General features: G+C 37.5%; 1 protein-coding gene across 4 annotated transcripts in view; it reads right to left on the bottom strand.

Annotated features, from left to right (window-relative positions):
• Positions 1-12,597, bottom strand: part of KU70 (ATP-dependent DNA helicase 2 subunit Ku70-like protein) — a 291,039-nt gene that overhangs the window by 234,829 nt on the left and 43,613 nt on the right. For 2 of the 4 annotated variants that reach the window (XM_089818793.1, XM_089818791.1), the window contains exon 3: positions 858-935. The exons of the other annotated variants lie outside the window; for them this stretch is intronic. In XM_089818793.1, coding sequence (XP_089674919.1) covers positions 858-935 — 78 coding nt within the window. The remainder of the gene's footprint in view (positions 1-857; positions 936-12,597) is intronic. 4 annotated transcript variants of the gene reach the window in all.

Below are 12,597 nucleotides of genomic sequence, written 5' to 3' on the forward strand. Positions count from 1 at the left end.
TTACCATGTCCAACAGATGGTATTTGTTTCACCAAACAATATAATTGCCACTAATTAAGAAAGCAGCTGACAAGTTATGACATCAATGACAAAATATCCCTTGAATGGCATGTCTGGATGCACCAACTGTTATACAGGTAGATGTGTGGATCTCATGCATATAATTTTGTGAAAAGCAATTTTACACATCCAGTTGGTGTTCTTGGAATGCTGGCAGGCCATAATTGAAAGGTATGAAAGCAAACTCCTAGCCCCAATATCATTCTCCTCCAAAAGCCCTCTTGGAGATGGACTGTTATCCAGGCAGTCAAGCACTCTAAATTATACAAAAACAACATACTGAATAAATGATCTCAAACCTGTTGAGGTTTTGTTCAAATCTAGAAATGGAAGAGTTTGTGAGGTCATCTCAGTCTTATCTGCACAAAGGATTTCTTCATCAAAAGTAACCAAAAAGCGAACTGTAAAGAGAATAAGCAAAGCTTGAAAGAGCACCTGCATGCCAACTCACAAATTGTATACCACTAGGTGTACCAATAAAGACTTAATTGTTTTTCCAATATAACCGCATTCTAATTCTTATTTTGCTCAGGCAGTTCTTGGTATCCGACTTTCAAAAGATGGGCAATTCAAAATGTGCATCATCATGTCCAGAGAACGGAGAACGGTATAAATATTGTCAATAGAGTTCCCTACAAGGCTATCCATTTGAGCATGTTCTTGCAGAATATATAAAAGTTTAAAACCGGTAATGTAACAAGATATACTCCAGTTTATTAAAAATTTGTAAATAGATATACAATTTTTACATTAAGAAAAACCATTAACTAATCAGAATATAAAATATATGATCTTACTTCTTCCTTTATTTGTAAGAACATATGAGGCCCAGCATCAATCATGTACACAACAAACTCTTTTCTGGCCTCTTTATCCTGTGGTTGAATGCAAGACAGTGACAGTACGTTGGACAAAATCAAAGAGAAAAGATTTTTTTAAATACAACTTATTAAAAACCTATTAATTCTGAAAGAATATTTGCAGTACCAAAATATATCCAATGCAACTTATACACTGATAGAGATCACGAAACATTTCATTATGGGATATTTATATTTATAAACCAATTCAACAAAAGAATATAAACTGATAAATGATTTGAAAACAATGTGACAAACATATAACATGCCCCCTCCCAAACACATAAATTTTATATTATTAGTATGTAAGCATTACATCCTAGGCAGAATTTCCTAAACTAGTTAATAAGAGGATGGCTAAGTAAAAACTTTTAGTTTTAAACGAAAATTTTATGAAATTCTGGCTGTGGAGTAACACGATATATGAACTATAAGAGATCATGAGGCGTTTGATTATATGAAATTTTCATTTATGAACCAATGCCCCAAAAACAGTGAGTAAATAAAAGATTTGAAAGAAATGCAACTAACATCTAACATTGTTGGTGTAATATTTATACTTCACCCATGATAACTTTTTATCCCAAATGTGATATTGAATCTAATTAAGAAATTTACTTGGCATATTAAGAATATTTAATTATTCTCGTTTATGTAGCTTGTAATAGCATGTATACACCTTGATTTGAGATAAACAAGTGTGTCATCAATTCTTGATTGATCATAATCAGGTGCCATCTATGCAGTCAAGGCTGTCTTTTATTCATTAAATTAACTGACCCACAGATTGGCAGTTCAACTTGTGACCTCTTAAACCAATTAAATAGATGAATTTATTATCAGCTAAACTCACGAATTAAAAATATATCTCCTTGAGTCACGCATCTAAAATCCTATTTTGTATGTATATCAGCCAATGATTTGATGAGTTGATTCAGTTGATTTTTATAACTGATTTCTTCTATCCTGGAACAGATCATGTTCTTGCATGATGCATCATTTGCCTTTATACTTGCACCTATTTTTAGTTTTCCTCACTCACCTAGATCTCAGCATGTGTGATTGAATTCCCCCCAAATCTTACAAATATTCTCAATTCCAAAATCATCAGGTCATATATTTAGTTACATTCTAAGTCCTGTTATCATTATACCCTCGAATAGAATTTCCTAATTGCATAAGAATGATTTACCAAATCTTAGAATGATTTATCAAATTTTAACATTTTCTAAGTGCTATTACCTTTCTCATATAATTCATCTTAATTTTAAGCATAAATCTTACAACTTTTCATACTATCATGAGCATCATCTTTCATATATACAAGAAATAGCAACCTTTTTACTGACAGGAAGTTTTTAAAAATTTGAAACAAATGCCAAAAACCTTAGAATTCAAGATTCCCAAATTCTTTAAGAAATTTTTCAGTATATGGTATTCCATTTATAAACCAACACCCAAAAAATGATAGCTAGATAAATGATTTGAAAGAAAATTACAAACATTTAACAGCCCCAACTCCAAAACATCAAGTTAAATATTTATTTATAATATAGGTGTCTTAGCATTACACACGATGTGGAATTTTCTAAATTCATAACAATATATTAACATTTTTTCCAGGTGCTAAACTTTTATCAGTACTATTACCTTTCTAATACAACCCCTTATAACTTAAAGCATAAATCTTAAAACTTTTCATGCTTTCGTGTTTTCGTTAATATGACAGATTGATTCTCCTTTGTGATGAGCTTTTTGAAACATTGGACCAACCTCCCAAAACCCCAAATTTGTCATTCCCTAATTTATCTCATGCATATGATATACACAACATTACATTATACAAAAACAAAACACCATATTGATGAAATGTCCCCATTTTGACACCATCTTGTTCTACAACACTGGCCAGTTTTCAAGTTTCCTATGGGTTTCCTGATGTGCTAGGTGAGTCGTGTTTAAGATTCTATCTGCGATAAAGATCTTTATCTTTGATGTTGTCATATATTTAAATAGAGATAATATACTGTCAACAGCTGGAAATATTATATTATTTTGGCGAAGGGTGTCATGCGAAGAGCCATGCATTTGGAAACATGAATAGTCTTGTATTTGGAAATTAAAAAGATCTTCAGGTGTAATATGAAGAGTCTCTGAATTATATAAAAACATGTGATTACTTTGTGTGTTAAATACACAAAGCAGTTGAAAGCATTGTACTTGAACCTTTTTATTATCAATAAAAGAGATTTTTTCTGGTGTGGCTGGGTTTTCCCCTTTAAGTGGAAAGATTTTCCCAGGATAATCTTCTGTCTTTTGTGCATCTTTATTCTACTTTTCTTATTGTTGTTGATCATTATTTTTTGGGCAAAACATTAATGTGGTATCAAAGCAATGTTTTGATAACGGCAATTAAGGTAGTCTCTTTTTACTGGCACGTGTATCTGTTGCAATGTTCATAAATGTCTTTGGGCTTTTGTATATGTTGAAATCCTGAGTAGCAACGAGATAGATCTGTTACCTCTAAGGCTATCATATTTTACTGTATTCCAATTTCCTTATATGGTTCTCCATTTTCAACTTACTACAGAAGATTTTATATTCATCATGTTTCTTCATTGTGCTTCATGCATCAAAGGCTTCATGCCTTCACCACATCGTGTTTTTCGCACTTTATGGTTACCTATGGTTATTATTGGGAGATCACCGTTTGCATTTCAAAAACAGAAGAATGAAATGGCAAAACATTTTACTAGGAAAGATGGAACAAAGATGAGCCTTGCAAAAAGCAAAAGTATGTTACATCTTCTGTGAACAATGCACAGTGGTTAGATCGACAACTTATCAGATCTAGTGTTGTTCGGGAAATAGAGGTACAAAAAGAATTTCAAGACAAAGAGGATAGCAGGTTTACTCTTCTTGTACAAGATATAAAGCCTCCACCTCTGGATGGTTGTGTGTCGTCAACAGTTAACGCTTCTCCTTCAACAAGTCATATGGAAAGTCAAGCATTGACCTTCATTTCTTTGCATTCTTGATCGACATTTTATGGGTTCCATCCAAGGCCAAATCGCCTCAAATTAACTCTAAATGCAGTATATATCGAGATTTTTTTCGCTAAGTTCCTATTTTTACCTTCATATACTGATCATGCATCTGTAGACAATTAAGGAGCTGAGGATTTTTTGATTTGGTGCAAAACTCAGCACTATTTTTCTTTTTTAATTAAAAAATCTTGAAATTTAGTGTTCAATTCTCAATAGGAGTAATCCTCCATAAGTTTATTTAGCCAAAAGAAAATAGAAAATAATGGTGGGAGTTGCAAGGTAGGCTGAGTTGAATCAGTTAAGAGTCACTGGTAGAAAATGGTGGAGGAAATGTTTGGGAATATTTATGCCTTGTCAAGAAACTTAACTTTAGGCATTCGGAGAATGTTTTATGACACGTAATGGTGTTTCTAAATGATTCCAAGTGCAGGTCTAAACTTGGCAAAGAGGTGTGAACTCTGTATGAGCAAGTAGTCATTGCAGCTTTGGATTGTCAAAATCTTCTCATTGCCACGGATATGATCAAGTTGGGCATGGTACATGTTAAGATTGCCGTGAACATCCTGTAAAGGCATAGATGCTCACTAGCTCAATTAACAAGTCAATAGCAGTATGTAATGGGCACCCCTGAATGTCCCAAAAAACTAAACCAAATTGCTGAAAGGAATTATGTCAAACAGTTTGCATTCAACCTCTTATTTCTCCGTTTAATGTTTTCAACCCCTTATAACTCCGAAAATCAAAAGTTTATTTGTTTGTTGTGTTTTGTGCATGGAATTGGTATCATACAACATAAACAAGAAAGAAACTACAATAATATGCAAAGTGGAAATGAACTGCTGCCAATAAAATGTTATTTTCAGAATTCATAAAACCAAATACATGGCAGATTTATCAACTCACTAATTACTTCAGCATTATTGACATAATACTCCAGCCCATGCTTTCGAACTTGCTGCTACAGTGCCGCGTGAATAGTGTTGTGTGAATAGTGCCGCATGAACAGTGCTGCTACAATACATTGTCCTTCAATCAGTCCACTACCTTCGTAATATCATTCCCTCAAATAGGCATAAGCGTCGGACAAGTAGTGAAGAAGATATGAGCAAAATACCAAATCTGCCTGTAGCTGGAAATGACACTAAACTGCCTGATAATGAAGCCAATAACAATGAATTCCAAAGGCCAAACCCCAAGGGAATGACGTCTAGAATGTTACAAGAGAGGATAAACGTCCTCAAATGCCAAGAACGGAGCTGCAACTCACACACCAATTTCTTCTCATATTCAACCTATCTAATGAAGCCACAAATGCTTCCTTTTATTCTATTTCGCAGGGTCCGCTCAACTCATATGGGCAATGTGGGATAAAAAATGTGTAATATATAAAACATATATTAAAATACCCCTGATGTCTCCCTTGGGTACACATCCCCATAAAATAAATATTAAAGTAACACTTTAATATTTTACAATTAAATTAAATGTTACTTTAATAAAACTTCAGAAATTAAAATGTATTAGCAATCGGACTCCGAATAATGCGAGTGATAGCTCATTGGAAAGCTCTCACCGAGGAGTATCAAATCCAATCACCAAAATTGACCTGCACTGTGTCCTGCCGACTTACTAAAAATAGTAAGTATGCCTGAAACTAAGTAAATCAACTTCGTTTTGGCCCAAACTGGAAATGACTAGGCCAAAACACTCCAGGATCCCATTAAACCCTTCGTTAGCCCTCGGGACCATGTAGAACAAGGCTAATGCACACACACTTGGTCAACTACTAAAATGGGGACATTACAGTCTGCCCCCCTTGAAATTGCTTGCCCTCAAGCAATCTCAGTCCAGCCTGCTAAATAAACTGCTCACTCTCCCATGTAGAATCTTCCTCCAGCAGGTCTTTCCATCTGACCAAATACTCCTTCACTATCCTATTTCTAAGCTTCCTCTCTCTAGTGTCCAGAATAGCCTCGAGTACTAACACAAGCTTCCCCTCCTCATCCAAAGGGGGTAAATCTACAGAAGGCACTACACTCTGACCAATGGCTTTCTTAAGCCTAGACACATGAAACACATTGTGCACTCGATTGCCTTCTGGAAGCTCAAGCTCATAGGTAACTTTGCCCACTTTGCGAATCACCCAGTAGGGACCATAAAATCTAGGTTTCAATTTTTCAGCTCCGCTCTTCTTGAGCGATGAGTGTCTATATGGTTGTAGCCTCAAGTAAACCATATCCCCTACCTCGAAGCTACGCTCTATTCGGTGCTGATCAGCATACAATTTCTGTTGATTCTGGACCTGTTGTATATTCTCTTTGAGCACTTTCAGGATATCCTGACTATCCTGCAATAAGTTTTTGGCTTTGGGCACTCTACTGTCCCCCAAAACTAAATCCATGAAGCTAGGTGCTTCATAACCATAGAGTGCCAGGAAAGGAGTCATCTTGATGGACATATGATAAGTGGTGTTATAACAATACTCTCCCATATGCAACCATCTGATCCAAGCCTTTTGTTGTGCAGTTACATAGTTCCTCAAATATCCTTCCACCAATTTATTCACAATCTCTGTTTGCGGATGATAACTAGTGCTAGGTGTAAGATCTGTACCACACAACCTAAACAACTCTTGCCAAAAAACACTCATAAACTTACTATCCCGGTAGCTGACAATGAATCTGGGCAGCCCATGTAACCTGAATATCTCTCTAAAGAAAAGATCTGCCACCTGTGTTGTTGTGTAAGTGGACGGAATAGCAAAGAAGTGAGAAAACTTCGTCAAGCGGTCCACCACCACATAGATGCAATCCCTTCCCTGCACTCGTGGTAAACCAGTGATGAAGTTCATCAAAATACTTTCCCATTTCCTATCAGGAATGGGCAAGGGCTGTAATAAACCTGCAAGAAATGTGTGCTCTCCCTTATTCTGTTGACAAACCACACTCCCTGACATACCTCTGAACATCATCCTTGAGCCCTTTCCATGAAAACCGCTCTCGGATCTGCCTGTAGGTCTTGAAGACCCCCGGATGTCCAACTGTGGGTGCATCATGAAATGCCTTCAGTATCGCCTCTCTCAAATGTGATGACGGAATCAAATAAACCCTGTCCTGAACTCTGATCAATCCATCTATCACCTCATAGCGATCATCTTGTATGGTACCTGAAATCAATCCAGAAGCCCAAGCATCTCCGACATACTCTGCTATAATCCAATCTCTCTAATCTCCTGAAATCTCTGCCAGATTACATAAGTGAGGTCTCCGAGATAAGGCATCAGCCACCACATTTTTCTTACCTTGGACAAACTCTATGTCAAAGTCATAAGCCTGCAATTTAGTCACCCATTTTTGTTGCCGGTCATTAAGATCATGCTGGCTCATGAAGTATTTAATACTGTTGTGATCAATCTTGATCACAAAACGTCCACCTACCAAATATGATCGAAGTTTGGCCAATGCATGCATTATGGCCAACATCTCCTGGTCATAGACAGAATAACTCTTCTCAACTCCCCGGAGCTTCCTACTCTCGAATGCAATGGGATGCTTCTCCTGCATCAATACAGCTCCAATCCCATCACCTGATGCATCACAATGAAGCTCAAAAGGCTTCATGAAATCCGGTAGAGCTAGAACTGGACATGAAGACATTACCTGCTTGAAATGCTCAAAACACCTCTGTGCTGCCCCTGTCCACGCGAAGGCTCCTTTCCTGGTAAGATCTGTCGAGGGTGTAGCAATCTGTGAGAATCCCTTAACAAACCTCCTATAAAAACCACATAAACCAAAGAATCCCTTAAGTTGTGTAAGGTTTGTGGGAGTAGGCCACTCTACAATAGCTCTAGTCTTTTCAGGATCAACCCGAACGCCATCTGCACTAATGATATGCCCAAGGTAAAGGAGCTCAGTCATGCCATACTCACATTTACATTCCTTGGCATACAATGACTCTCTCTCCAGAATAGATAACACCTCCTCCAGATGATGTAAGTGCTCTTCCCAGGTCTTACTGAAGACCAAGATGTCATCAAAGATGATCAAGACAAATCTCCTCAACTGCTTCCTGAATGCCTGGTTCATACAATTCTGAAATGTAGCGGGTGCATTGGTTAGACCAAATGGCATAACCATGAACTCAAAGTGGCCATAGTGACATTGGAAGGCTGTTTTCTCAATGTCCTTTGCTCTCATCCTGATCTAATGGTATCTGGATCGCAAATCAATTTTGGTGAAGAAGCATGCCCCATGCAACTCATCAATCAGCTCATCAATCCTAGGAATGGGATACCTGTTTTTAATTGTTTTCTTATTCAGTGCCCTGTAATCGATGCACATGCGCATTGTCCCATCCTTCTTCTTTACCAATACTACTGCTGAAGCAAAGGGGCTCTTACTGGGCCTGATATGCCCCATCTCCAACAAATCCTTAATCGCCTTCTCTATCTCATCCTTGTGTTTCTTAGGATGACGATAGGGAGTAATCATAACTGGTTTGGCTCCCTCCTCGAGCTCAATAACATGTTCCATCCCTCTATCAGGAGGAACCCCATGAGGAATATCGCTAAATACTTTAGCGTGTCTATCAAGTATCCTCTGGATATCTGGTGGATGACTCTTTTCTTGTGGCTCTGGTGAAGTTAGCATAATGTAGCACTCTGCCGCCCACTCTATGTCATCATGACAAAAAAGTCTCTACATTCTCCTCAAGGACACTACTCTATAACCTTCATCTGAAAGTCCTCTAAGTACCACAATTCTGCCCTCATGCTGGAATCTCATCTCCAATTTCGCTAGGTTGATTGTGAACTCAACTAATGAAGCCATCCATGTCATGCCGAGGATGACATCATAATCTCCCATGTCCACAACATAGAACTCATCCTCCAACTCGTAGCCATCTCCAAACCTAATGCGAAGATTAAATATCTTCCAAGTGCATAATAATTTATCACTGTTAGCCACCATGACTCTAAACCCATCATGCTCCTCTGTCTGTAACCCTCTCCTGGCTACCAACTGTGCATCTATGAAGTTATGTGTAGCCCCTGTGTCAATAAGAGATATCACTTTTTGCCCCTGTATAGTACCCCTGACCTTAAATGTGATTGCCTTTTGGGCCCCTATCAAGCGTGCCAACGATCTATCATCCTTAGGAATGTTGCTCTCCTCTATAGTGTTAGCTTCATCTGAATCGGAGTGCTGATCCTCCCCCTCTGACTCTGACTCTTCTGCTGAAAAATACTCCATTTGATTTGCCTTAGCCTTGAGAGAACATTTATGAGATAAGTCCCAAGGCTCTCTACAATGGAAGCACAACTTCTTCTTTCGAAGTTCATTCAAGGTTTCATTGTCTAGTCCTTTTGATCATTCCCTCAAATCGGCATAAGCGTCGGACAAGTAGTGAAGAAGATATGAGCAAAATACCAAATCTGCCTGTAGCTGGAAATGACACTAAACTGCCTGATAATGAAGCCGATAACAAAGAATTCCAAACGCCAAACCCCAAGGGAATGACGTCTAGAATGTTACAAGAGAGGATAAACGTCCTCAAATGCCAAGAACGGAGCTCCAACTCACACACCAATTTCTTCTCATATTCAACCTATCTAATGAAGCCACAAATGCTTCCTTTTATTCTATTTCCAAGGGTCCGCTCAACTCATATGGGCAATGTGGGATAAAAAATGTGTAATATATAAAACATATATTAAAATACCCCTTATGTCTCCCTTGAGTACACATCCCCATTAAATAAATATTAAAGTAACAGTTTAATATTTTACAATTAAATTAGACGTTACTTTAATAAAACTTCAGGCATTAAAATGTATTAACAATCGGACTCGAAATAATGCGAGTGATAGCTCATCAGAAAGCTCTCACCGAGGAGTATCAAATCCAATCACCAAAATTGACTTGCACTATGTCCTGCCAACTTACTAAAAATAGTAAGTATGCCTGAAACTAAGTAAATCAACTTCGTTTTGGCCCAAACTGGAAATGACTAGGCCAAAACACTCCAAGATCCCATTAAACCCTTCATTAGCCCTCGGGAACATGTAGAACAAGGCTAACGCACACACACTTGGTCAACTGCTAAAATGGGGACATTACACAGTACGAGATTGAGAGAGAAAAAACGACTTGGCATCATCCCCTATGCTTACATGTTGGATATCTATCATTGTGGATGGATTTGGGAGTTGAATTTCCTTGCACTAGATAGACAGGAAGCAATCGATATCCCTCTATCATCCTTTGGTAAATCTTGTGAGTTACATATTAGTGATGATGATGGCAAGGAGAGACGTTCACAAGGGTCAACATTTTTAAACATCATTTGCAATCAAATTGCTCTTACTCATTCCCATGTACAACCTCATATCAATACCAAGGTGTTCAACAAGAAACAAGGTGCTCTGAGAAAAAAGACAATTTTGTTCAATGCGATCGAGTTTTTCTTTCTGAAGGAGAAGAAGCATTTGTATATGCAGTACAAACCTATATGCTATAATTAGCATTCTTGATGGTAGAAAACGTTGATATACTTTACGTTCATCAATGTCTAAGCCAGATCTACCAAAGGCTATTGTTAGTATAAAGGCATCACCTGCATCAGTCAAGAAGACCAATGTTGTGCAACTATCTCTACATCTACTTCAGACATTTTGTATATGAGCCTACTTCTATTGATTGTTACAAGTTAACAACTGATTAAGCTTCCGAGCAGTTTTTAGATTTTGTGCATTCAACTACAAAGAGATAGTTATTCTATGATTATATCTCTAATTATTGATCATGAATTCTAGTTAGCTCATTGGGAATAGTGTTTTTTTTTTAATCTCCATTATAGTTGATTTTATTAGTTATTAATATCTCTCTTGGTTGGAAGGTGCAACAAGAAGCAATGAAATTAGGATGTTGCTTTGATGATACATATTCAAAGGGAGATGTGTCAACTTCAGAGGGAAGTTACATCAGCTATCTTATGTAATGATCAAAGTTGTCCCTATTGAGAGGGGGTCTATGTTGAGAGAGAATCTCAATCATTCCTATACACGTTGGTAATGAGTTTTTCTCTGTGAGAGAAGTTCAAGGTGCAATGCCATGTTAATGAGTTTTTTGTGAGAGAAGTTCGAGGTGAAATCCCTTGTTCCGCCCTCCACAAGAAGGTATGGTGGATCCATACTTTTGGGATGAGGTGTGGTGGAAATGCATTCTTATCAAGAAGAAGTACGAGGTGAAAGCACTCGTTCCACCCTCTGCGATGAGGCATGGTGGAAAGGCATTCTTCTTAGGGAGAAGTTTGGAGAGAAAGCCCTCATTCTACCTTTTAAAATAAGGCACAATGGAAATGCATTCTTCTCAGGAAGAAGTCTAAGGTGCAAGCCCTTGTTCCACCCTCTACGATGAGGCATGGTCGAAATGCATTCTTCTCAGGGAGAAGTCTAACATGAAAGCCTACATTCCACCCTCTGCGGTGAAGCATGGTGGAAGTCACGAGTATGAATCCATGGCTTTAATTTTATGTAACTATGATGTATTGTTGTATGCTAAAGATCTATGTGATGAATTCATCATTGACATCTTTGGTTGCAGCTATGTGTGCTTGCTATAATAAAGATCTCTCTTGCCAAGAGGAAGTGTTGCAAATTGTAGCTATGATAGAGATCTTTATCTCTAATGTTGTCATATGTTGAAATAGAGATAATATTGTGTCATCAATTGGAGAATATGTTTATGATAATATATGAGATAATATTATTTTGGAGAGACATGTTATGAGAAGAGTCATGTGTTTGGAAACATGAAGAGTCTTGTATTTGGAAATTAAAGAGACCTTTGTATGTATGAAGAGTCTCTCAATAATATACAAATATGTGATTACGTTGTGTGTTATATACACAGATCAATTGAAAGCATTGTACTTGAATTTTTTTATTATCAATAAAAGAGATTTTTCTAGTGTGGCTGGGTTTTTCCATAGTTACACCGCCTTGGGGGACGAGGGGACGGCGGAACGGGGGGACTAGTTTTCGGGACAAGGGGACAAAGGGACCTTAATTTGGGGAGGGTGAGAAGACTGCGAAGGGACGATGGGGGTTGTATATACTATACATATGGTACTTAAAATGCTAGTTATGAAAAGATGTATTGCAATATAAGATATAAAGATGTAAAAGAGTAAATACTTAAACATTGCGTTGAATTGGAACATTGAACATTGAACATTAATAGTCAAATCAGTGAATAGTCAACATTGTGAAGTCCCCCATCCTCGATGTGTCCCCATCTTCGGGACGTGGGGCAAAAAAGGGAGAACACATCCCCGTGTTACTAATGGTTTTTCCCTTCACTTTCCCCTAGATAATCCATTGTCTTTTGTGCATCTTTATTCTACTTTTCTCATTGCTCTTTATCTTTATTCTATGGGCAAAACGTTAACAAGTCCAATGTTCTTGTTGAGGTCAGTACTCAATTTCAATAAGTTTTAACAATTGTTGATATTTACAGTAACTAGAACCGATCTTTCTAGGTTTTCCTAGGTTTGTTCTCTTTGGTCCTCATAGAGCATTACTATTTATAGTAAGCTCACATGACACCCATATTTTGGGGTTTCTTTAG

This window comes from Cupressus sempervirens, chromosome 3 (assembly GCF_028749045.1).
Source record: "Cupressus sempervirens isolate cs-2001-9-10 chromosome 3, ASM2874904v1, whole genome shotgun sequence".
Lineage (NCBI taxonomy): Eukaryota > Viridiplantae > Streptophyta > Pinopsida > Cupressales > Cupressaceae > Cupressus > Cupressus sempervirens.